The following is a 26,169-nucleotide window of genomic DNA, read 5'->3' on the forward strand; positions in this document are numbered from 1 at the left end:
CTTATTCTTCCGTTGTTTGGATACTTTACATTAGTTTTGGATGATACCGCACATTTAGGTATCGATCCGATACCAAGTAGTTACAGGATCATACATTGGTCATATTCAAAGTCCTCATGTGTCCAGGGATGTATTTCCTGACTACATAAACATTAATATAAATTTTAAAAAATACTAAAGGCTAAACAAAATTGACGTAATCATAGTAGTATCGACTAGATACGCTATTGTACTTGGTATCATTACAGTGGATGTTAGGTGGAGATCCACCCATGGCATTTGTTTACATTGTGACGCCGGAGAGCTATTGTATCCTCCTAGGGTGTTTAGTGAGCATGTTTAGCTATTCCTCGTCCTCCAGTGATAACGGAACTTGTAAGACACTCACTTTATTTGTCACCATGGAGGCGAGGATTAGTGATTTAGAAGTAGCTAAAACACTGCAGACTGTGGATTGATGTTAGCTTCTAGCTAGTTAGCTAGCCATGTCTTAAAGCAGTGGTCCCCAACCACCGGGCCGCACAAGAAATAAAAACAAAATTTAAAAAAATATATATATATTTTATTTATTTTTTATTTTTTATTAAATAAACATAAAAAACACAATATATATATTATATATAAATATACATCAATACAGTCTGCAGGGACACAGTCCGTAAGCACACATGATTGTATTTCTTTATGAAAAAATAAAAAATAAATAAATACAAAAAAACCCTGTGGGACTAATTTTCAAGTGTGCTACAATAAGGTTGGGGACCACTGTCTTAAAGCACCTCTTCCTTAGGGCATTTCAGTGTTATAAATTCACTTTTATCTTTAGTTTTTAGGCCAAAAATGTGTCCATTCTCCCTTTTCTGTCTACACACTGTGTCTGCTTGTAAGTACTCCGTGATTGTGCGCTGCCGAACATGCTCCTCCGCTCGTAAAACCAGCAAAAAAAAACCCAAAAAACGGTACTTTTTATAGGCGGTATAGTACCGAATGTGATTCATTAGTATTGCGCCACCTTACTAGTACCGGTATACCGTACAACCCTAATAGATATACTGTATATACACACATCTTAAATAGGGACTTTTGTCCAGGCTAGAACCAATTATCCGTGTTTGCATTGCTTCTTATGGGCAACTCTGCTTATCTATAAGACTTTTTCAACCATGTTGAAGAAGCATTTAAGTCATGAATTGAGGTTTTAATGTGTATAGACTTCAAAATTCAAACTAAGTCAAAAGCATATTGTGAAAACTCCAAGCCTGATTTCAGAGGAAAGCGCTACAAATTCCAAAACATTTTGACAACTGGGCATTAAACCCAATTTGGAAGCATGAAATAGTCCAAAAATGTCTTGTTCAGCTCGATACTTCCACGCAAGGTGATTTCGGAAGCATAATCGTTCACCCCCTTATTACACCAGCTTGGGAATTTGATGACTAATCAGTACATACTGTAACTGGTCGGAGCACTTTTTTCTGCCCCGATGCGTCATAAAACATACTTAATGAATTGAATCTCAAAAAGCGTTGTGGCGTGGCCATTCATTAAACTGGCGATAAGGTGGCATCAAACCTGCTGAACCATGCAGGGACTCCATTAGGAGCATTTCATCCACCACCACGGGCTTTCTATTCCATTCTCTGTGATTACAGTCATGCCAGCAACAGGTCATTGTGCTCTAATTGGATTTTTTTTTTTTTTTTTTTTTGCATCCTTTGCATGGTCATGCGCACGCTTTGTCAATTCCCAACTTTAAAAAGTATTTATTTTATACTGAAAAGCTGCATATTCTTCGGTGAGGGATAAGTATGGCGGTTTCCTACTTCTTTTCAGACCTGTTGAATTGTGATTATTCATTTCCTGAATAATGTAAACTCACTACACCGGTATGTTTTAGCGCTTTCATGGCGAGTTTACTGACAGATATAAGTGAGAACTTTACACTACTTTATATTAGAAATGGCAACAGCGGAGGATGAATGTCCCATAACAAGAAGATAGAGAAAAAGAAGAAGCTTATTCATTTCAAAAACTGAAATCTAAGCAAAATTAAATATCTCAAATAAGGGTGATATTTGTTTATTTTCTGTCTGATAAGATAATTATTCTCACTAAGCAGATTTTATGTTAGAGTCTTTTACTTGTTTTAAGGGTTTTGGTCCTAAATTATCTCAGTAAGATATTACAGCTTGTTGCTGAGATTTGATGACCTACCGTATTTTTCGGAGTATAAGTCGCTCCGGAGTATAAGTCGCACCAGCCGAAAATGCATTATAAAGAAGGAAAAAAACATATATAAGTCGCACTGGAGTATAAGTCGCATTTTTGGGGGAAATTTATTTGATAAAAGCCAACACCAAGAATAGACATTTGAAAGGCAATTTAAAATAAATAAAGAATAGTGAACAACAGGCTGAATAAGTGTACGTTATATGAGGCATAAATAACCAACTGAGAACGTGCCTGGTATGTTAACGTAACATATTATGGTAAGAGTCATTCAAATAACTATAACATATAGAACATGCTATACGTTTACCAAACAATCTGTCACTCCTGATCTCTAAATCCCATGAAATCTTATACGTCTAGTCTCTTATGTGAATGAGCTAAATAATATTATTTGATATTTTACGGTAATGTGTTAATAATTTCACACATAAGTCGCTCCTGAGTATAAGTCGCACCCAAACTATGAAAAAAAACTGTGACTTATAGTCCGAAAAATACGGTATAGTGAGTAAAACATGCTTGAAACTAGAATATCAACTGTTGCAAAGCTGTGTCATCAACACTCACACGTATAAAACTACTTTTTTAAAGTAATCATTTATTACTTCAAGCATGAAAAAAAAATCATGATTCCGAGCACATATCATTATGTCAAGATAATGGCACTAGCATTTACTTAATTTAAGAATATTTTTCAACATATTGATCAAAAAGTTCTACCAAGAAAACTGCACTTATTAGTGAGAATGTACTTATTTTAAAGGTATTTTTGGGTTCATTGAGGTTAGCCAATTTTACTTGTTTTGGAAAGTCTTGACAAGCAGAATTTTATTGTTCTATTGGCAGATAATTTTGCTTAGTTCAAATAAAATACCCCACATTTTTGTATTTTTTTTTCTTGTTTTTGAACACTGACTTTCTGCAGTGTATCGACTACGGTGTCCACACAGACTACAAAGGCGGACGCACGCAAGTTTTCAGGATTTATGCAGATCCCAAATACAGATCAGCAGGTACCAGAAGGTAAGAAAAGTTTCTTTTGCATAATATTGTGAAACAAAACGCCAGATAATATGTCTTACCTTATACACACATCATAATAAAAATTAAAAAATAAAGCGGTGCGGCTTCATAGCTTACCAAATTCGCACTAAAACATTTTGATAGATTTTTGAGCACCGTCTGTAATGTTCTATATTTTCAAAGGAACATAAAACATGTTGGTGTTGTTTACTTGAGTCATATTGCCATCATATTGCTGTCTACACGTATCCCTTATGTTTGACTACCATCTACTGGTCACACTTATTACAACATGTACCTAATAAAATTGCTTCGAGGTCGGTAAGCAAAACTAGATTTACTCCGTACATTAGGCGCATTGTCGAGTTTTGAGGGGAAACAAAGGATTTTAAGTGCGCCTTATAGTCTGGAAAATACGGTATTTGAGAAATCAGACTAATTTAGTGGATAGCAACATAGTCAGGTTTATACTACTACGACTATGGTGTCAGAACAGACACACAAAGGCTGACACATGCAAGTTTTCAGGATTTATGCAGATCCCAAAATACAGATCAGCAGGTACCAGAAGGTAAGAAAAGTTGCTTTTGCATAATAGTGTGAAACAAAACGCCAGATAATATGTCTTACCTTATACACACACCATAATAATACTCCTATGTTGAAGCACAGTACAATCCATCAAGCGATGCGGCTTCTTAGCTTACCAAAGTCGTACTAAAACATTTTGATAGATTTTTGAGCGCCGTGTGTAATGTTCTATATTTTCAATGGAACATATAAAATGTTGGTGTCGTTTACTTGAGTCATATTGCAGTCTACACATATATCTTATGTGTGACTGCCATCTACTGGTCACACTTATTATTTTACCATGTACCAAATAAAAAAGCTTTGAAGTCGGTAAGCACAACCATAATTACTCTGTACATTAGGCACATCGTCGAGTTTTGAGGGAAAAAAATGATTTTAAGTGCGCCTTATTGTCTGGGAAATACGGTATTTGAGAAATCAGACTAATTGAGTGAATGAAACACAGTCAGGTTTATACTACTACGACTTCGGTGTCAGCACATACTACAAAGGTGGACGCACGCAAGTTTTCAGGAATTATGCAGATCCAAAAATACAGATCAGCAGGTACCAGAAGGTAAGAAAAGTTGCTTTTGTATAATATTGCGAAACAAAACGCCAGATATGTCTTACCTTATACACACCCCATAATAATACTCCTATGTTGAAGCACAGTACAATCCATCAAGCGGTGCGGCTTCATAGCTTACCAAAGTCGTACTGAAACATTTTGATAGATTTTTGAGCGCTGTGTGTAATGTTCTATATTTTCAATGGAACATATAAAATGTTGGTGTCGTTTACTTGAGTCATATTGCAGTCAACACGTATATCTTATGTGTGACTGCCATCTACTGGTCACACTTATCATTTCACCATGTACCAAATCAAATAGCTTCGAGGTCGGTAAGCACAACCAAAATGATTCCGTACTTTAGGCACACCGGGTCATAAGGCGCACTGTCGAGTTTTGAGAAAATGAAACGATTTTAAGTGCGCCTTATAGTCCGAAAAATATGGTATATGCATTTACATGTTTTTTTTTTTACTTGTAAAACTAACATTTGTCTCTCTAAAATGTATTATGGGTGTTTGGACCGAATCAACTGAATTTGTATTATTTCTTAAGGAAAAAAATTAAAAAAGCTTAAATTTTCGGACAATTCTGTTTTCGTCTGGCCTTTCCGAACAGATTACATACAAAAGCCGAGATAGAGTGTGAGGATACGTGTGTGAAAGTTGAAAATGTAGTTGCTGAAACAAGTTAGCATGGGTTTGTCGTGCTAATGGTGGGTGCAGGACATGCAGTGAAGAGCGGAGCGCAGGACTTACATTCACAGAGGTGATCTTCCCAAGTTGACACGCTTCCTGCAAGGACAGAAGAAAAGTCGTCTTAGATCAGCATCTCTTCGCGTCTGACGGACAATTTCGTAGCGGAAATACAGTACCATGTTTTCCGGACTATAAGCCGCTACTTTTTTCCCCACACCCGTTAGAACCCTGCGGCTAATTTATGGATAAACAGCCACAATGTTATTGTCGGGGGAGGTGTAGTCAGCGCTGCCTGCAGGAGAAAAAGTCACCGCCGCTGTCCATGGTACTGAGGACGAGCACCATCGGGCAGGGGCGGGGCAGACGGCGAGACACAGCTGGCAGGTGATTAGATTTCACAGGTGGTACGTGTTAATCTAATCATCTGTTGTCTTTAACACTAAGCGGCCGGGAGCAGGAGGGGGGAGAGTCGGAGAGACTTTGGAAATACTGAAAAGTCAAATATCGCAAAACTGTAATATACATTAAAACTTTGTTCAACTCTGGACGCCGGTCTCCTGTGAAGTGTGTGATCAGCGGTTATGTATTCGACAAATAGCTTTCATAAATTGTGTTATTGTTTGTACTATGGCGCCATCTTTTGGACGAGTTCGCTAACTGCAGGAGCTGCAATTTGAGCGTCTGCAGTATTTTCCTCTGTTTAGTGCCTTGAACCAGTGCCCTTCCGTCCATTAGTCGTCCATAGCGTTTCTACTTGTATGCTTTCTTTATTCATCACTCTAAGAAACGTTTGTGAGTTTTACAATATAACCAAAACAACTCATACTTACAGTACTAAACAGTCACGTTTGATCGTAGTGTTTTCATGCATATTTGTAGGCGCTATCGTAATTTAATCAGGCTAGCGTTATTAGCATCAGCTAATGTGCTAACAAGTTTACAAATGTTCGCGTTAGTATTATTAACTTACAATGCCATTCTTTTTTGCATTGTTTCAGTTTTGTACATTCACCAAACGTTACCGTGGATTTATTGAGTCGGTTTATTTGATTGGAGAGCTAGCTTCCGCAGCTAGTGGATCCATGACGATGACTTATGTTCTGTTTGATCAGCCGTTTTACTGCCTTGTTACCGGCACCGCTTGGAAACATTTACAAAATCTTTGCGTAAATAACTATTTTAACCTGTGGCTTATAGTCCAGTGCGGCTAATATATGGAAATATTGTGTCTTCTATAATTTAGAGGGTGCGGCTTATATACGGGTGCGCTCTATAGTCCACAAATCACGATAAGTATCAAGAGCCAACAAAGTTTTCATAAATTGTGTTATTGTTTGTGCTATGGCGCCATCTTTTGGACGAATTTGAACATCTGCAGTATTTTCCTTTGTATAGTGCCTTTAACTAGTGCAGTTCCGCCTACTAGTCGTCCATAGAGTTTCTACTCGTATGCTTTCTTTATTCATCACTCCAAGAAACGTTTGTGAGTTTTACAATATAACAAAAACAACTCATACTTTCAGTACTAAACCGTCACCTTTGATCGTAGTGTTTTAATGCATATTTGTACGTGCTATCGTAATGTAATCAGGCTAGCGTCATTAGCTAATGTTCTAACAAGTTTACACATGTCCGTGTTGGTATTGTTAACTTACAATGCCATTCTTTTTTGTATCGTTTCAGTTTCGTACATTCACCAAAACGTCACCGTGGTTTTCTTAAAGTTTGTTTAGCCGATTGGAGGATGACGATGAGTTCTGTTTTGTTAGATCAGCCGTTTTACTGCCTTTTTACCAGCACCGCTTGGAAACAATTAAGATATGTAAATAAACATTTACAAAATCTTTGTGTAAATGACTCTTTTAACAAGGCACATTCCTGCTGCTTATAGTTCAGTGTATTGTCTGTCTAATGTATGGAAATATTGTTTTTTCTATAATTGAGTGAATGTGGCTTATATATGGGTGCGCTCTATAGTTCACAAATCACGGTAAGTATCAAGAGCCAACAAAGTTTTCATAAGTTGTGTTATTGTTTGTGCTATGGCGCCATCTTTTGGACGAGTTTGAACATCTGCAGTATTTTCCTTTGTATAGCGCCTTGAACTAGTGCAGTTCCGCCTACTAGTCGTCCATAGCGTTTCTACTTGTATGCTTTCTTTATTCATCACTCCAAGAAACGTTTGTGAGTTTTACAATATAACAAAAACAATTCATCCTTACAGTTTACGAATGTCCGTGTTAGTATCATTAACTTACAATGCCATTTTTTTTTTTGCATTGTTTCAGTTTCGTGGATTTGCCAAAACGTCACCGTAGACTTATTGAGTCTGTTTAGCTGATTGGTGAGCTAGCTCCTGCAGCTAGTGACTTCTGTTTTGTTTAATTAGCCATTTTACTGCCTTGTTACCGGCCCCGCTTGGAAACAATTAAGGTATGTAAATAAACGGTTTCAAAATCTTTGTGTAAATAACTCTTTTAACCTGCGGCTTATAGCCCAGTGCGGTTAATATATGAAAACATGTTTTTTTTTTCCTAAAATGTAGTGGGTGCGGCTTGTAGACGGAACTTTCCAGCCTTCTGAAAGCCACTTAAATTAACACTGGACACTCGCGTATGCAGTACTTGCAGATTAGAAGTATTTTCTTTTTTGTAATTGAGGTTTTGTGTACATATTGAGTCCCCATTCTGCGTGTAAAGCACATTTTCGGAGCGTGCGCCCTCCCACCATTGCAAAGGAGTGGAGGGAGGGAGGGCAAAAACCTGACGTCCTGACACGAGATATACTCTACATCTGACACTCTGATAAAGATGTTTTATATACATGTCAAGGAAGAAAGCGAGCGGAAAATCAAACAAAGCATGAAATATGAACAACACACACAGACAAGCTTCTAAATTGGGAACAAAAGACACCCGCAAGCCCATAAAAAGAAATCGAGAAAAAAAAAAGGAAAAAAAAGCATCATCTCTCTGGGGACTGAGATAACTCACGGAGAGATAAGAGTATTTAATTTTTAATCACCATTTTTTGTTTTTTTTGTACGGCGTATCACAATCAGGGCACATGACTTGATTTGTAAAGGAAATAGAAGAAATCTAGCGGGGAAGAGGCACTTAGACGAGGGGAGCAGGACTGATGGGGTGGAACGCTGCAACAATGGCGATGATGTCGCCATAATTGTTCCTTGAAGTGACTGAACAGCACACGTTCCTCTCGTCATAGACAAACTAGCACAACTTTAAGAATGGACCATGACATAAAGAACACCATATTGTACCAAACCCAAAACCAGTGAAGTTGGCACGTTGTGTAAATCCTGAACAAAAAACGTTTTTGCGAATCTTTTTCAACCTACATTCAATTGAATGGACTGCAAAGACAATATACTTAACGTTCGAACTTGTAAAGTTTGTTATTGGTTGCAAATATTAGCTCATTTGGAATTTGACGCCTGCAACATGTTTCAAAAAAGCTGGCACAAGTGGTAAAAAAGCCAAAAAAATCACACGGGCTCAGGAACACTTCAGAAAACCACTGTCAGTAGCTACAGTTGGTCGCTACATCTGTAAGTGCAAGTTAAAATTCTCACTATGCAAAGCCAAAGCTATTTATCAACAACACCCAGAAACGCTTCGCCGGGCCTCGAGCTCATCTAATGGATGGACTGATGCAAAGTGGAAAAGTGTTCTGTGGTCTGACGAGTCCACATTTCAAATTATTTTTGAAAACTGTGGAATGTCGTGTCCTCCGGACCAAAGAGGAAAAGAACCATCCGGACTGTTCGAGGCGCAAAGTTCAAAAGCCAGCATCTGTGATGGTATGGTGGTGTATTAGTGCCCAATGCATGGGTAATTTACACATCTGTGAAGGCACTGTTAATGCTGAAAGGTACATAGAGGTTTTGGAGCAACATATGTTGCCATCCACCAACGTTGTCATGGACGCCCCTGCTTATTTCAGCAAGACAATGCCAAGCCACATTCTGCATGTGTTACAACAGCAAGACTTCGTAGTAAAAGACTGGCCTGCCTGTAGTCCAGACGTGTCTCCCATTGAAAATGTGTGGCTCATTATGAAGCCTAAATTACTACAATAGAGACCCCAGTCTTTTGAACAACTTAAGCTGTACATCAAGCAAGAATGGGAAAAAATTCCACCTGAAAAGCTTCAAAAATTGGTCTCCTTAGTTCCCAAACGTTTACTGAGTGTTGTTCAAAGGAAAGGCCGTGTAACATAGTGGTAAAAATGCCCCTCTGCCAACTTTTTGGCAATGTGTTGCTGCCATTAAATTCTAAGTTAATGATTATTTGCAAAAAAAAAAACATTAAATAAGTAGTGTGTTCAATTGAATATAAGTTGAAAAGGATTTGCAAATCATTGTATTCGGTTTATATTTATGATTTACACAACGTGCCAACTTCACTGGTTTTGGGTTTTGTAAGTTGTATTGTGTTTTGGCTCAATGTTCTCTCCATCAACGAGTAAAGATGCTAAAAATGTGTATTTAATGAGCTGGAGGTGGTACAAAAACAAGAAAGATCTCCACCATATGTTTGTGTATCATACAGCTGCATTTGTTTTCAAAACTCGGAAACAAAGAAACTATATTGGAAGGAAATGCGTAAATAGCATATGGTGGTAAATAAATATAAGCTATAAACACAGTTCCATGGTCTCTTTTAAAGCAAGAACCTAATAACTTTTTGGAAATACTTTTTTATTGCTTTATTTTATTTTCCTCTCTTACTGTACTGAGTCATTGATTCATCTTGTACATTTTTCCATTGCGTCTATTATTTGTGCACTTTAATTGTTGAAGTTGTTCTTGATTTATTTGATTGAACAGCCTCTAACTAGCTAACGGCTAACCTAGCAAACAATGGTTTTCAGCGGGAGTCTCTGTGTTGGTATACACCTAATGGTTTGCGTGTTTAAATCTATACACCTCGACTTTAAAATGTTAAATGAGATTGGGACTATTTTTTTCCACTTTTCACACACAAAAAAAAATCAGTCAAGTATTATATTCTTTGAAAGCAAGACGCCTCCTCCTGACGTTGATGATTGTACTTTTGGGTCGATTTTTGTCACCGCCTGGTGCCACCTTGTGGTTTGTATTCAGTTTTGCTCATTTGGTGCAGATGACCTTGTATTATTACTTAATTTCTCTATCCTCTTAGAATTCATGTGTTTCCCTTGTGGGCGGAGTTGTGAGACGTACACAGCTGCATTCAATTAACGCCTGTGCTACTTAAGCAGCACCTTGGTAGCTGGATGGCACTCGGCGATTCGACTCCTCGGCTTTCCACGCCTGACGACTTCCATGCTTCAAGTTTTTTGCTACCTGCTATCTTGGCCATTCCTAGTGCCATCCAGCTTGGTGTTGTTTTTGTATCCCAGTGCCATTCAGCTTGGTGTTGTTTTTGTATCCCAGTGCAAACACTTTTAAAACATTTAGCATATCCGTATGTGTAATTAAACTATGGAATGGATTAACTAAAGAAATCAAACAAAGCACCAATATGATTCAGTTTAAGAGACTGATCAAACTACAAGTGTTCACAAAGTACACAGAACAATAATTATGATGAAAATCTTGAATTTTTTTTTTTTTTTTGAGATAAAGATTTTTGTATTTAATATTTGTTTACTTACTATAGTATATTATTTATGTATTATTTATTCACTGTTCTGTTACAGAGAAAAAAGGAATTGTATAATAATTGCTATGTATGAAAAGGGGTAGGATTAAATAAACTCAGCTTATTCCTACTCCTTTTTGGACGTGCTGTAATGAAACAACTGGAAATATGTGATGAATTACATTGTATCGTATGCATCTTCCAAATAAACTAATACTGAACTGAACTAGGGCAGCACGGTGGAACAGGGGTTAGTGCATGTGTCTCACAATACGAAGGTCCTGAGTAGTCCTGAGTTCAATCCCGGCTCGGGATCTTTCTGTGTGGAGTTTGCATGTTCCCCCCGTGACTGCGTAGGTTCCATCCGGGTACTCCGGCTTCCTCCCACCTCCAAAGACATGCACCTGGGGATAGGTTGATTGGCAACACTAAATTGGCCCTAGTGTGTGAATGTGAGTGTGAATGTTGTCTGTCTATCTGTGTTGGCCCTGTGATGAGGTGGCGACTTGTCCAGGGTGTACCCCGCCGTCCGCCCGAATGCAGCTGAGAGGCTCCAGTACCCCCCGCAACCCCAAAAAGGAACAAGCGGTAGAAAATGAATGGATGAACCGAACTAAGCCAGCTTGGTGTTTTTGTAATCCAGTGCCATCCGGCTTGGTGTTGTTTTTGTAGTCAGCGCGTCATGCAACTCCGAACCCTAGTTTAGTTTATTTTTGTGCATAGTAGTTTGTTTTTTCCACGGTGCACTTTTTTTTTCTCCTTTTTGCACCCTTGTTTTTTGTTCCGTTCTGTGGGGAGTATTTTTGTGAGTACATGAGTCTGCATCCTTTGGTTCCTCTCAACAGCAATGTGACAGATTAGACCCTCCCTCTAATGTGCATCCAAAAACGTTTCCTTCTATAACCAGTAGAAGCTCTTTCTTCTGCATGTATGCCTTTTAGGCGACATCCTTGTAGGATAATAAAAATGCATATAGACCGCAGAGCTAATTTGCAAGTTGTGCCAAGTGTGTCTAAATATACGTTCTAACCTCACGGCCCTTGTTTCCGACTGTACCCATCACAGCTTGAAACGCACTGCAACTGGACGAGGATAATGAAATAATTATATGTCACACGGACAGCATATTTGCATTTCTGAGCACGTTTTGTCAGGTCCTTTTCTTTTTCCGAGGGGCGGCTCGTTTGAATCCGACGAGCGGTCATTTTAATTCGGGATTTTATTTAAAAAAAAAAAAAAAGGTACCAGGCGGTTGTTTCTTCTCCAAGTGATGTTTTATTCAACAGCCCGTGACAAGCGCTCCCTGTTTAAGACCGAGACGTCCAATTAAATCTATGATAACGCACACGGGGGATCTGAGAAGGTGACCTCGACATTCAAAATAGTTTTAGGTTCCACACCTCCAGACCGGAGGTGACTTTTGTAATGTTTTCTAGCACAGACTGGCCAGCGACCTCATATGTGCGCGTACGCCTCTCAGACAAACAGTCCTATAGTCGGATAGAGTTTGGCTACCGTTAAGTGCTTTTGTTGGGGGAGCACATCAAAGTAGAGTGGATGTCTTCACCAGCAAAGCCACTCTGGCTTTGATCACCCCAGGCACTCTGATCATTAAAATATTTGATAAATAATTGATTCAACCACCAGACCTCATTGTGCTTTTGCTTCTCTATCCAAATGTGGCCTCCTTTTTTTTTTCTCTTTTCTTCCGCTCAATGATAAGGTGAAGCAGGCAAGGTTGAGATTGCTCTGCCGTAACATTAATTGCACATTCAAATATTTAACACACCAACACTGAACATTTCATGAGGCATATACCTGCACCTGTAATGAGAGCCATTACAAAGCATGTATCCATTATCCTGCCCAGATACAGACCGATGCCCCGGTTTGGAGCCGAAGTGTTTTATCCCGCCACACGGGAGCAAAACACAGTCAAAAACAAACATTCAGCAAAGTCATTTTTTTTATTAAGGCATATCAATCAATCAATCAATCAATGTTTATTTATATAGCCCTGAATCACAAGTGTCTCAAAGGGCTGCACAAGCCATAACGACATACTCGGTTCAGATCCCACATAAGGGCAAGGAAAAACTCCCAACCCAGTGGGATGTCAATGTGAATGACTATGAGAAACCTTGGAGAGGACCGCAGATGTGGGTGACCCCCCCCCCCCCCCCCCCTCTAGGGGAGACCGGATGCAATGGACGTCGAGTGGGTCTAGCATAATATTGTGAAAGTCCAGTCCATACTGGATCTAACATAATAGCGAGAGTCCAGTCCATAGTGGGGCCAGCAGGAGACCATCCCAAGCGGAGACGGGTCAGCAGCGCAGAGATGTCCCCAACCGATGCACAGGCGAGCGGTCCACCCCGGGTCCCGACTCTGGACAGCCAGCACTTCATCCATGCCCATATAAAAATTCATATGTTTTTCTCTTAGAAGATAGGCCGTCATCCCAATCATTGAACCAGTACACTTCCGTCTACTAGTCGTACATAGCGTTTCTACTAGTATTCATCACTCAAAGAAACGTTTGTGAGTTTTACAATATAACAAAAACAACTCATACTTACAGTACTAAACTGTCAGGTTTAGATATGTAATATCGGAAATTATCGGTATCGTTTTTTTATTATCGGTATCGTTTTTTATGTTTTTTTCTTTTTTCTTCCTTAAATCAACATAAAAAACACAAGATACACTTACAATTAGTGCACCAACCCAAAAAACCTCCCTCCCCATTCACACTCATTCACACAAAAGGGTTGTTTATTTCTGTTATTAATATTCTGGTACCTACATTATATATCAATATATATCAATACAGTCTGCAAGGGATACAGTCCGTAAGCACACATGATTGTGCGTGCTGCTGCTCCACTAATAGTACTAACCTAAAACAGTTAATTTTACTCATTTTCATTAATTACTAGTTTCTATGTAACTGTTTTTATATTGTTTTACTTTCTTTTTTTATTCAAGTAAATGTTTTTAATGTATTTATCTTATTTTATTTTATTAATTAAAAAAAAAAAAAGGACCTTATCTTCACCATACCTGGTTGTCCAAACTAGGCATACTAATATGTTGATTCCACGACTGTGTACATCGGTATCGGTTGATATCGGTATCGGTAATTAAAGAGTTGGACATTATCGGATATCGGCAAAAAGCCATTATCGGACATCCCTAGTCATGTTTGATTGTAATGTTTTCATGCATATTTGTACGTGCTATCGTAATGTAATCAGGCTAGCGTTATTAGCTTTACCTAATGTGCTAACATGTTTACAAATGTCCGTGTCGTCCATGGTTATTAGGATTTGTTATATATTGTACATATATTTGTGGGGGGGAGATGTGGCCAGCGCGCTTGCAGGAGCAAAGATCACCGCCGCTGTCCATGGTGCTGAGGACGAGCACCATCGGGCAGGGGCGGGGCATGTGCTGACGGCGAGACACAGCTGACAGGTGATTAGATTTCAAAGGTGGTACGTGTTAATCTAATCATCTGCTGTCTTGAACAGTGAGCGGCCGGGTGCAGGAAGAGGAGGAGGAGGATTGGAGAGACTGCAAAGTCTGGAGCAAACGTATCTATTGAAGAGCTTGTGAAAACATTAAAACCTTTGTCAACTCTGCGCTACTGGCCTCCAGCGTATGTATCAGTGAGACCGCAAGTATGCGACTCTTACAATATTATATAAAAATATAATATAATAAAATAATATATCAGTCTATATTATATACTGTAGATATATGTAAATATTACATATGTTATATTTTATATTGCTACCATGGTACATTTTCATCCTTACCCTTTCCATCCTTTGTAACTGAGCTACTGTGTGGAACAATTTCCTTTGTGGATCAATAAAGTTGGTCCACGTTTAAGTCTAAGTGTTGGTATTATTAACTCACAATGCCATTCTTTTTTGCATTGTTTCAGTTTCGTGAATTCACCAAAACGTCACCCTGGATTTATTGATTTACTGGATTTACAACATTTTTGTGTAAATTACTCTCTTAACAAGGTATATAGCTGCAGCTTATAGTCCAGTGCGGCTATATATGGAAATATTGTTTCTTCTATAATTTAGTGGGTGCGGCTTGTATAAGGGTGCACTCTATAGTCAGAAAATCACAGTAAGTATCAAGAGCCGACAAAGTTTTCATAAATTGTGCGATTGTTTGTGCTATGACGCCATCTTTTGGACGAGTTTGCTAACTGTTTAGTGCCTTGAACCAGTGCCTCGTCGTCCACAGCGTTTCTACCCATAAGCTTTCTTTATTCATCACTCCAAGAAACGTTTCTGAGTTTTACAATATAACAAAAACAACTCATACTTACAGTACTAATCAGTCATATTTGATAGTAGTTTTTTCATGCATATTTGTAAGTGCTATCGTAATGTAATCAGGCTAGCATTATTAGTGCTAACAATTTTACAAATGTCCGTGTTAGTAATATCAACTTACAATGCCATTCTTTTTTGCATTGTTTCAGTTTCATAAATTCACCAAAACGTCACTGTGGATTTATTGAGTCGGTTTAGCTGATTGGAGAGCTCGCTTCTGCAGCTAGTGGGTCCATGACGATGACTTCTGTTTTGTTTGATCTGCCATTTTACTGCCTTGTTACCGGCACCGCTTGGAAATAATTAAGGTATGTAAATAAACATTTACAAAATTTTTGTGTAAATAACTCTTAACAAGGTATATAGCTGCGGCTTATAGTCCAGTGCGGCTATTATATAAAACATATTGTTTCTTTTATAATTCAGCGGGTGCGGCTAATACACAGGTGCGTTCTATTGTACGGAAATCACGGTAAGTATCAAGAGCCGACAAAGTTTTCATTAATTGTGTTGTTATTGTTTGTGCTATGACGCCATCTTTTGGACGAGTTTGCTAATGGTTTAGTGCCTTGAACCAGTGCCGTTCTGTCTACTAGTCGTCCATAGCATTTCTACCCATAAGCTTTCTTTATTCATCACTCCAAGAAACGTTTCTGAGTTTTACAATTTAACAAAAACAACTTATACTTACAGTACTAAACCCACACGTTTGATAGTAGTGTTTTCATGAATATTTGTACAAGCTATCGTAATGTAATCAGGCTAGCTTTATTAGTGCTAACAAGTTTACAAATGTCCGTGTTAGTATTATTAACTTACAATGCCATTCTTTTTTGCATTGTTTCAGTTTCATAAATTCACCAAAACCGTGGATTTATTGAGTCGGTTTAGCTGATTGAAGAGCTCGCTTCTGCAGCTAGTGGGTCCATGACGATGACTTCTGTTTTGTTTGATCAGCTGTTTTACTGCCGTGTTGGAAACAATTAAGGTATGTAAATAAACACTTACAAAATTGTTGTGTAAAGAACTACTTTAACAAGGTATATAGCTGCGGCTTATAGTCTAGTGCAGCTAATATATGGAAATATTATGTATTCTATAAATTAGTGGGTGCGGCTTATATACGGGTGTGCTCTAAAGTCCGGAAATCATGGTAAGTATCAAGAGCCGACAAAGTTTTCATAAATTGTGTTGTTATTGTTTGTGCTATGACGCCATCTTTTGGACGAGTTTGCTAACGGTTTAGTGCCTTGAACCAGTGCCGGTCCATCTACTAGTCATCCATAGCGTTCCTACTGGTATGCTTTCTCACTCCAAGAAACGTTTGCGAGTTTTTACAATATAACAAACACAACTCATACTTACAGTGCTAAACCGTCACGTTTGATAGTAGTGTTTTCATGGATATTTGTACAAGCTATCGTAAAAAATCAGGCTAGCTTTATTAGTGCTAACAAGTTTACAAATGTCTGTTAGTATTAACTTACAATGTCATTCTTATTTGCATTGTGTCAGTTTCGTGAATTCCCCAAAACGTCACTGTGGATTTATTGAGTCTGTTTAGCTGATTGGAGAGCTAGCTTATCAGCTAGTGGGTCCATGACGATGACTTCCATTTTGTTTGATCATCCATTTTACTGCCTTTTTACCGGCACCGCTTGGAAATAATTAAGGTATGTAAATAAACATTTACAACATTTTTGTGTAAATAACTCTCTTAACAATAGCTACGGCTTATAGTCCAGTGCGGCTAATATATAAAACATATTGTTTCTTTTATAATTCAGTGGGTGCGGCTAATACACGGGTGCATTCTATTGTACGTAAATCACGGTACGTATCAAGATTTTCATAAATTGTGTTGTTATTGTTTGTGCTATGACGCCATCTTTTGGACGAGTTTGCTAACGGTTTAGTGCCTTGAACCAGTGCCGTTCTGTCTACTAGTCGTCCATAGCGTTCTACCCATAAGCTTTCTTTATTCATCACTCCAAGAAACGTTTCTGAGTTTTACAATTTACCAAAAACAACTCATACTTACAGTACTAAACCCACACGTTTGATAGTAGAGTTTTCATGAATATTTGTACAAGCTATCGTAATGTAATCAGGCTAGCTTTATTAGTGCTAACAAGTTTACAAAGGTCCGTGTTAGTATTATTAACTTACAATGCCATTCTTTTTTGCATTGTTTCAGTTTCCTAAATTCACCAAAACCGTAGATTTATTGAGTCGGTTTAGCTGATTGGAGAGCTCGCTTCTGCAGTTAGTGGGTCCATGACGATGACTTCTGTTTTGTTTGATCACCTGTTTTACTGCCGTGTTGGAAACAATTAAGGTATGTAAATAAACATTTACAAAATTGTTGTGTAAATAACTACTTTAACAAGGTATATAGCTGCGGCTTATAGTCTAGTGCGGCTAATATATGGAAATATTATGTATTCTATAATTTAGTGGGTGCGGCTTATATACGGGTGTGCTCTAAAGTCCGGAAATCACGGTAAGTATCAAGAGCCGACAGTTTTCATAAATTGTGTTGTTATTGTTTGTGCTATGACGCCATCTTTTGGACGAGTTTGCTAACTGTTTAGTGCCTTGAACCAGTGCCGTTCCATCTACTAGTAGTCCATAGCGTTTCTACCATAAGCTTTCTTTATTCATCACTCCAAGAAATGTTTCTGAGTTTTACAATTTAACAAAAACAACTCATACTTACAGTACTAATCAGTCACATTTGATAGTTTTTTCATGCATATTTGTACGTGCTATCGTAATGTAATCAGGCTAGCGTTATTAGTGCTAACAAGTTTACAAATGTCCGTGTTAGTATTATCAACTTACAATGACATTCTTTTTTGCATAGTTTCAGTTTCGTAAATTCACCAAAACGTCACCGTGAATTTATTGAGTCGGTTTAGCTGATTAGAGAGCTAGCTTCCGCAGCTTGTGACTTCTGTTTTGTGTGATCAGCCGTTTTACTGCTGTGTTACCGGCACCGCTTGGAAACAATTAAGGTATGTAAATACACATTTACAAAATATTTGTGTAAATACCTATTTTAACCTGCGGCTTATAGTCCAGTGCAGCTAATATATGGAAACATATGTTTTCTTCTAAAATGCAATTTTTGCAATTGAGGTTTTGCATACATATTGAGTCCCCATTCTGCGTATAAAGCACATTTCCGGAGCGTGCGCCCACCCACCACTGCAAAGGAGTGGAGGGAGGGCAAAAAGCTGACGTCCTGACACGAGCCATACTGTACATCTGACACTCTGATAAAGATGTTTTATATACATGCCAAGGAAGAAAGCTAGCGGAAAATCAAACAAAGCATCAACTATGAACAACACACACATGCAGATGCTCTTTCTTCTGCATGTGTGTATTATCCTACATTCTTGTAAGATAATACAAATGTATATAGACCACAGAGCCCACAATATTTTACATGTTTATGTCTTTTTGCTTCACTGACACAGTATACCACCAAGCGTAGAGATGTCCCACTTTGTTCTGCAGGATTTGTTTTTTTAATGTGGAAACAAATTAAAGCAATATATTGTATAGAGGTGGGGGAAATAATCGCTTTTTAAAAAAATATTAAAAATTAAAAATTAAACAATTCGGACACGGACAATTATAAAATCAATGAGTAAACATTAATATTTAATACATTTATTTATTGTGTGAATACTCCAAAGCATTCACACATATGGTTTTCTACACCAAAAATTAATCTATTTATTATATTTCTTCTACTTCTTCAGATTTTGGCGTGCTCTACCTTCCACATTTTTCAACCGATTCAAAGCATTCCACCTACAACACATTTCACCATCCTGGAAATTCAAACTACTCTTTTTCCAAGTTTAGAACAATTCCAGGATTTTCCAGAATTCCTGGTTTTCCAAAGTCCTATTTCCACCCTTTTTTATGGCGACTACTCTTCCCACATTTGTCAACCCACTTCAATCGTTCCACCGTCAAAACATTTGTTGTTTTTCAAGTTGTTTTTTGCACTGGAAAAATTCCCGATTTTCCCCAAATTCCAGGAATTCTGTAATACCATTTCTCAATTCAACATGTTACTACTTCAACATTTCTCGACCAATTTGAAAAATTTCCTAACCAAACATTTCAACTCATTCAAACTATTCAAGTTTTTTACCGTTTAAAAAAAAATTCCTGGTTTTCCCAAAATTCCCAAATGTTGGGGAAATTCCCATTTAAACCAATGGGATATTATTCAAAGTTCCACAGTCCCCACATTTTCCATCCGATTCAAACTGTTCCAACTTCAAACTGTTCAATCTATTCGGGAATTTTGGGCTTTCCCTTGACAAATTCCAAAACTTCCCAGAATTCCAGGTTTTCCGGGACATTTTTCCCCTTCCTTGAATTGGCCATTTTTCTAACTTACGACATTTCCACATTTTTCAACCTATTCAAACCATTCCACCTACTACACATTTCACCATCCTGGAAATTCAAACTTGTCTTTTTCCAAGTTTAGAAAAATTCCAGGATTTTCCAGAATTCCTGGTTTTCCAAAGCCCTATTTCCACCCTTTTTTCTGGCGACTACTCCTCCTACATTTGTCAACCCACTTCAACCGTTCCACCGTCAAAACATTCCTCTTAATTAGGAATTATATATATTTTTTTAAACTGGAAAAATTCCCGGTTTTCCCAAAATTCCAGGAATTCAATAATACCATTTCTTAATTCAACATGTTACTACTTCAACATTTCTCGACCGATTATTATAACCAAACATTTCAACTCATTTAAAATATTCAAGCTTTTTACCATTTTCCCCAATAAATCCCGGTTTACCCGAAATTCCCAAATTTAAACCAATGGTATATTCTTAAAAGTTCCACAATTCTCACATTTTCCATCCGATTCAAACCGTTCCAACTTCAAGCTTTTCAGCCTATTCGGGAATCGCAGGCTTTCCCTTGACACATTCCAAAACTTCCCAGAATTCCAGGTTTTCCAGGACATTTTTCCCATTCAAAATGAATTGGCCATTTTTCAAACTTCCGCCTTTTCCACATGTTTTAACCTAATCAAACCATTCCACCTTTGATATTTTCCACCATCCTGGAAATTCAAACTACCTCGTTTCCCAAGTTAAAACAAATTCCCGGATTTTCCAGAATTCCTGGTTTTCCAAAGCCCTATTTTCACCCTTTTTTCTGGCGACTACTCCTCCCACATTTTTCAGCCGTTCCAAGGTCAAAACATTCCTCTTATTTAGGACAAAAAACAAAGTTGTTTTTCGAAATGGAAAAAGTCCCGGTTTTCACGAAATTCCGTAATACCATTTCTTACTACTTCAACATTTCTCGACCGATTTGAAACATTACATAACCAACCATTTCAACTCATTCAAACTATTCAAGTTTTTTTTTACAATTTTCCAAAAAATTACAGCTTTTACCGAAATTCCCATATTTTTATAAAATTCCCATTAAAATGAATGGGACATTCTTCAAAGTTCCACAATTCACACATTTTCCATCCGATTCAAACCGTCCCAACTTCAAACTGTTCAGCCTATTTAGGAATTGCGGGTTTTCCCTTGACAAATTCCAAAAAATTCCAGGTTTTCCGGGACAATTTCCCATTCAAAATTAAATGGCCATTTTTCAAACTTACGCCATTTACACATTTTTCAATTGTTTCAAACCATTCCACCTTCAACATATTCCACCATCCTGGAAATTCAAACTACTCTTTTTACAAGTTTAGAAAAATTCCAGGATTTTCCAGAATCCCTGGTTTTCCAAAGCCCTATTTCCAACCTTTTTTCTGGCGACTACTCCTCCTCCCACATTTTTCAAGCCACTTCAACCGTTCCACCATCAAAACATTCCTCTTAATTAGGACAAACAAAGCTATTTTTTTTTTACTGGAAAAATTCCTGGTTTTCCCAAAATTCCAGGAATTCCATAATACCATTTCTCAATTCAACATGTTGAATATATATATATATATATATATATATATATATATATATATATATATATATATATATATATATATATATATATATATATATTCAACCTGTTGAATATATATATATATATATATATTCAACCTGTTGAATATATATATATATATATATATATATATATATATATATATATATATATATATATATATTCAACATGTTGAATATATATATATATATATTCAACATGTTGAATATATATATATATATATATATATATATATATATATATATATATTCAACATGTTGAATATATATATATATATATTCAACATGTTGAATATATATATATATATATTCAACATGTTGAATATATATATATATATATATATATATATATATATATTCAACATGTTGAATATATATATATATATATTCAACATGTTGAATATATATATATATATATATATATATATATATATATATATATATATATATATATATATATATATATATATATATATATATATATATATATATATATATATATATATATATATATATATATATATACAACAGGTTGAATATATATATATATATATATATATATATATATATATATATATATATATATATATATATATATATATATATATATATATATATATATTATATATATATATATATATATATATTATTTAACAATTATATTTAACATTGTTGGGCAATGTATCATTACACACAGTTTGAACGGTAACACTGTTTGAAAATAGGAAAATAAAACACTGCACTTCAATCAAGCGACTCTTTGGCGTACCACAGAGGGGGTTTTTAAACGTAGATTAAAATCATCACGTCTACTTTCAAAAATCAATCTGGTCATGAATCATCATTTCATAGTGTGAGCACATCTCATGCTTTCAAATGAATGTGTGAGACATATATCCAGCTTAAACCTGGATCGTGTTGCAGGGAAATCTAGCTGTGACAAAAATAGACATTTTTATAGGCGTCTCATTTACCCGCGGATTTCCACCATTCCTCGGGTCCATTGATTGAAACTTTTATTAGTAGATTGCACAGCACTGTACAGATTCCGTACAATTGACCACTAAATTGTAACACACGTTTATCAATTCATGGTAGTTAATCAATTCATGGTATTCCAGAATGGAAGTGAACTCTAAGGATCTACCGCCTTTCCAACGGCATGTGTTTTTATTCATACGGTGTGCCTAATGTAGTGTCCAGTGTGCAAAAACCGATGCACATTCCACGACTCTATGACACTTGCTTGCCAGCATATGCCGTGTCTATCTTAATGATAGCTGCGCACACTTCTGACGTTTACAATTACATAGCAACAGCATTTCATTGTGTCGACATGCAGGAGGAAGAGCCTCCTTCTCCTGACAGGTCATTGTCACGGATGAGGAGCAGTTCTTGACAATGTTCCATTTTGCCTTATAAGGGAAACTTTGCAAAAATAATTACCGTATTTTTCGGACTATAAGGCACACTTAAAATCATTTCATTTTCTCAAAAATCGACAGTGCGCCTTATAACCCGGTGCGCGTAATGTACGGAATCATTTTGGTTGAACTTACCGACCTCAAAGCTATTTTATTTGGTACATTGGTAAAATGGTAAGTCTGACCAGTAGATAGCAGTCATACATAAGAGACACGTGCAGACTGTAATATGACTCAAGTAAACAACACCAACATTGTATATGTTCCATTGAGAATATATAACATTACAGACGGCGCACAAAAACCTATCAAAAAATGTTTCTGTACGATTTTGGTAAGCTATGAAGCCGCACCGCTTTGATGGATTGTACTGTGCTTCAACATACGAGTATTATTATGGTGCGTGTATAAGGTAAAACATTATCTGGCGTTTTGTTTCACACTATTATGCAAAAGCAACTTTTCTTACCTCCTGGTACCTGCTGATCTGTACCTGGGATCTGCATAAGTCCTGAAAAATTGCGTGCGTCCACCTTTGTAGTTCGTAGTCAATAAGCTTCTTCTCTATCTTCTTGTTATGGGACATTCATCCTCCGCTGTTGCCATTTCTAATATAAAGTAGTGTAAAGTTCTTACTTATATCGGTCAGTAAACTCGCCATAAAAGCGCTAAAACATACCGGTATAGTGAGTTTACATTATTCACCCAAGGAACATTAGTTATTAGAGAGTTCCGGTCGGACGGTTTTTCACGGGACACATTTCCGCCGTTATTGTTAAACTAGTGAGCCACGGATGAGCTCCGTTATTGATTGAAGTAAAGTCTGAATGTCATTACAACAGTTAGCGCCATCTTTTGACACTTCTTCCACCCCCGTCCTTACACGCTACACCGCTACAACAAAGATGACGGGGAGAAGACGCTGCCGAAGGTGAGCCACGTAAATAAGACCGCTGTTGGGGGGGGGGGGGGGGCGTGGCCTGCGGGCCTGCAGCGGAACGGGGTGTGCCAGGACCGGCCTTGAAGACAGCGACAGGTGCGTAGATGGCCCAGGTGAGCCTGTCGCCCTTTATAAGCAGCAGCCGGGAGGAGAGAGGTTGTTGGAGCTGGAGGGAGAGCGAGAGCGTGACGGACACGGACGAAAGACAATTGCTGGAAAGCACCATTGCAAAATAAAACTGTATTGTAACCCTGATCCGGGCTCTCATGTCGGTGATTGGTGGTCCGAAGAACCCCCTGGAGGGCAATCTCCACAACCGCCCACAAAACGGCGCATCCTGAAGCGACTGTCAGAAAGCGGCTTGAAGATGATCTGTAAAACATCATCTATGCATCATTTTGACCAAATAACCACCATTACATGTTATGTAGACCACAAGGAAGTGTTTTCCATTTAGAAAAAAAAAAATATATATATGACTCCTTTAATGCGCCCAATGGTCCGGAAAATACGGTAATTTTTGTTTTTAACAGCTATAATGTTTTTTAAACCTTAAACCCAAGCTCTTTATCTTTACAATTAAAATCAGGGTAACATTATTCTGACTATCTAGCATTATTAAATATGTGTTTCACAACATCATTGAGGAATCTGAAACTGCCTTGGACTGACACTTCTTGTTCTCTCAAATGTGGGTCAAACTCAGTGTTGCCAAGTGGGCGACTTTATCGCTTAATCTGGCAAGTTTCCTTCTAGCACTTTCCCCCCCAAAAGCAACTAGTGTCAAATCTAGTGACTTTTTTTGTATATTTTGGAGACATGAAAGCACGTATCACTCTGCAGTGAATGTCCTCAACGAACTGGCCTTTCCCCGCGGGTGGTCAAGTTTAAAAGTAGCCTCGTACATTCCATTCTACACATTTTTACAAATTTGGAAAACATTAGTAAAACTTATCAGAGGGTCAGATAACTTCTGGAAATGACTGGCTTAGAATGGCCGAAGATATATACTGTATGTGTGTGTCCAAGTTAAAGGAAACGGCAGGCTGTCTAATGGATTTTCTACAATATTTGCAAGTTGGGTAATGTTTGCTGTGGTCTGGAACAACATGGCACGCAAACTATCAGAAATGCACCCAATATTACACGCAGATAATGTGTCATGAGACATGCAAATATAAATTAAATAGAGGACATACATAAAGGAACTTAAATGAGCTCAACTATACCTACAAACGAGGCATAATGATGCAATATGTATATACAGCTAGCATAAACAGCATGTTAGCATCGATTAGCTTACAATCATGCCCTGTCCAAGTACGACTGATCCGCACTCCAAGTCAATAACATCAAGGAAGCTCACCTTTGTGCATTCATGCACAGTATAAAATGTTTGGTGGACAAAATGAGACAAAGAAGGAGTGGCATAAAACAAGCCTTTCTGTGGCAACGTCGGAGAAAGTTGTACATGTAAATAAACTACTGTGAGTTCGAGGACCGCTGAAATTAGGACAAAATTATGTCCTTAAAAATAAACAGTGGGTTTTCTAACAATTAGAAAGGTTTGTGTCATGCTTGTCCTCTTACAAAAAACATATTAAAATATTAATATTTTCCCCATACCATTTCTGTTGAATGGAGGCAACCAAACATGTCCTGTTTTTTGAAGAGGTTTCATGTCACTTCCATTACATTTTTGTGGATTATATGAACTGTTGACTGAAAATCTACACATACATGTTTATACTATTTTACTCTAACCAGAATGTATTGAGATGAGCGGGTTCTGGAGTAATATGAATACTGTACATGGGGAAATACGTTTTTCAATATTTAACAATAAATAGAATAAAATAAACAGATTTTTTCTGGCATATACATGTTTTCTGCTTAACTTAAATCAGATTCAATTCAGAGTGCCCCTTTATGATAGAACAGGTATAATTACTTTGACTTAAAAATGTGTTGTATTAATATGACTGACAACATTTCAAATGTGTTATTGTGTTTACGCTATCTTGTGTTAACTTGTCATTAAAGGCCTACTGAAATGAATTTTTTTTATTTAAACGGGAATAGCAGATCCATTCTATGTGTCATACTTGATCATTTCGCGATATTGCCATATTTTTGCTGAAAGGATTTAGTATAGAACAACGACGATAAAGTTAGCAACTTTTGGTCTCTGATAAAAAAAAGCCTTGCCCCTACCGGAAGTAGCGTGACGACACCGGAGGAAGGACTGCTCATATTTTCCTATTGTTTCACCAGCAGCGAGAGATTCGGACCGAGAAAGCGACGATTACCCCATTAATTTGAGCGAGGATGAAAGATTTGTGGATGAGGAACGTGAAAGTGAAGGACTAGCGTGCAGTGCAGAACATATATTTTTTCGCTCTGACCGTAACTTAGGTACAAGCTGGCTCAATGGATTCCACACTCTTTCCTTTTTCTATTGTGGATCACAGATTTGTATTTTAAACCACCTCGGATACTATATCCTCTTGAAAATGAGTCGAGAACGCGAAATGGACATTCACAGTGACTTTTATCTCCACGACAATACATTGGCGAAACACTTTAGCTACTGAGCTAACGTGATAGCTTTGGGCTTTACTGCATTTATAAACAAAACAAATAAGTTCCTGACTGGAAGGATAGACAGAAGATCAACAATACTACCA

At 37.4% G+C, this 26,169-nt stretch overlaps 1 protein-coding gene across 1 annotated transcript in view; it reads right to left on the bottom strand.

Annotated features, from left to right (window-relative positions):
• Positions 1–26,169, bottom strand: part of LOC133647764 (uncharacterized) — a 145,776-nt gene that overhangs the window by 73,579 nt on the left and 46,028 nt on the right. The window contains exon 2 of the mRNA XM_062043458.1: positions 5,161–5,196. Within this exon, the coding sequence (XP_061899442.1) occupies positions 5,161–5,196 (36 nt within the window). The remainder of the gene's footprint in view (positions 1–5,160; positions 5,197–26,169) is intronic.

This window comes from Entelurus aequoreus, linkage group LG04 (assembly GCF_033978785.1).
Source record: "Entelurus aequoreus isolate RoL-2023_Sb linkage group LG04, RoL_Eaeq_v1.1, whole genome shotgun sequence".
In the NCBI taxonomy this organism is placed as follows: Eukaryota; Metazoa; Chordata; class Actinopteri; order Syngnathiformes; family Syngnathidae; genus Entelurus; species Entelurus aequoreus.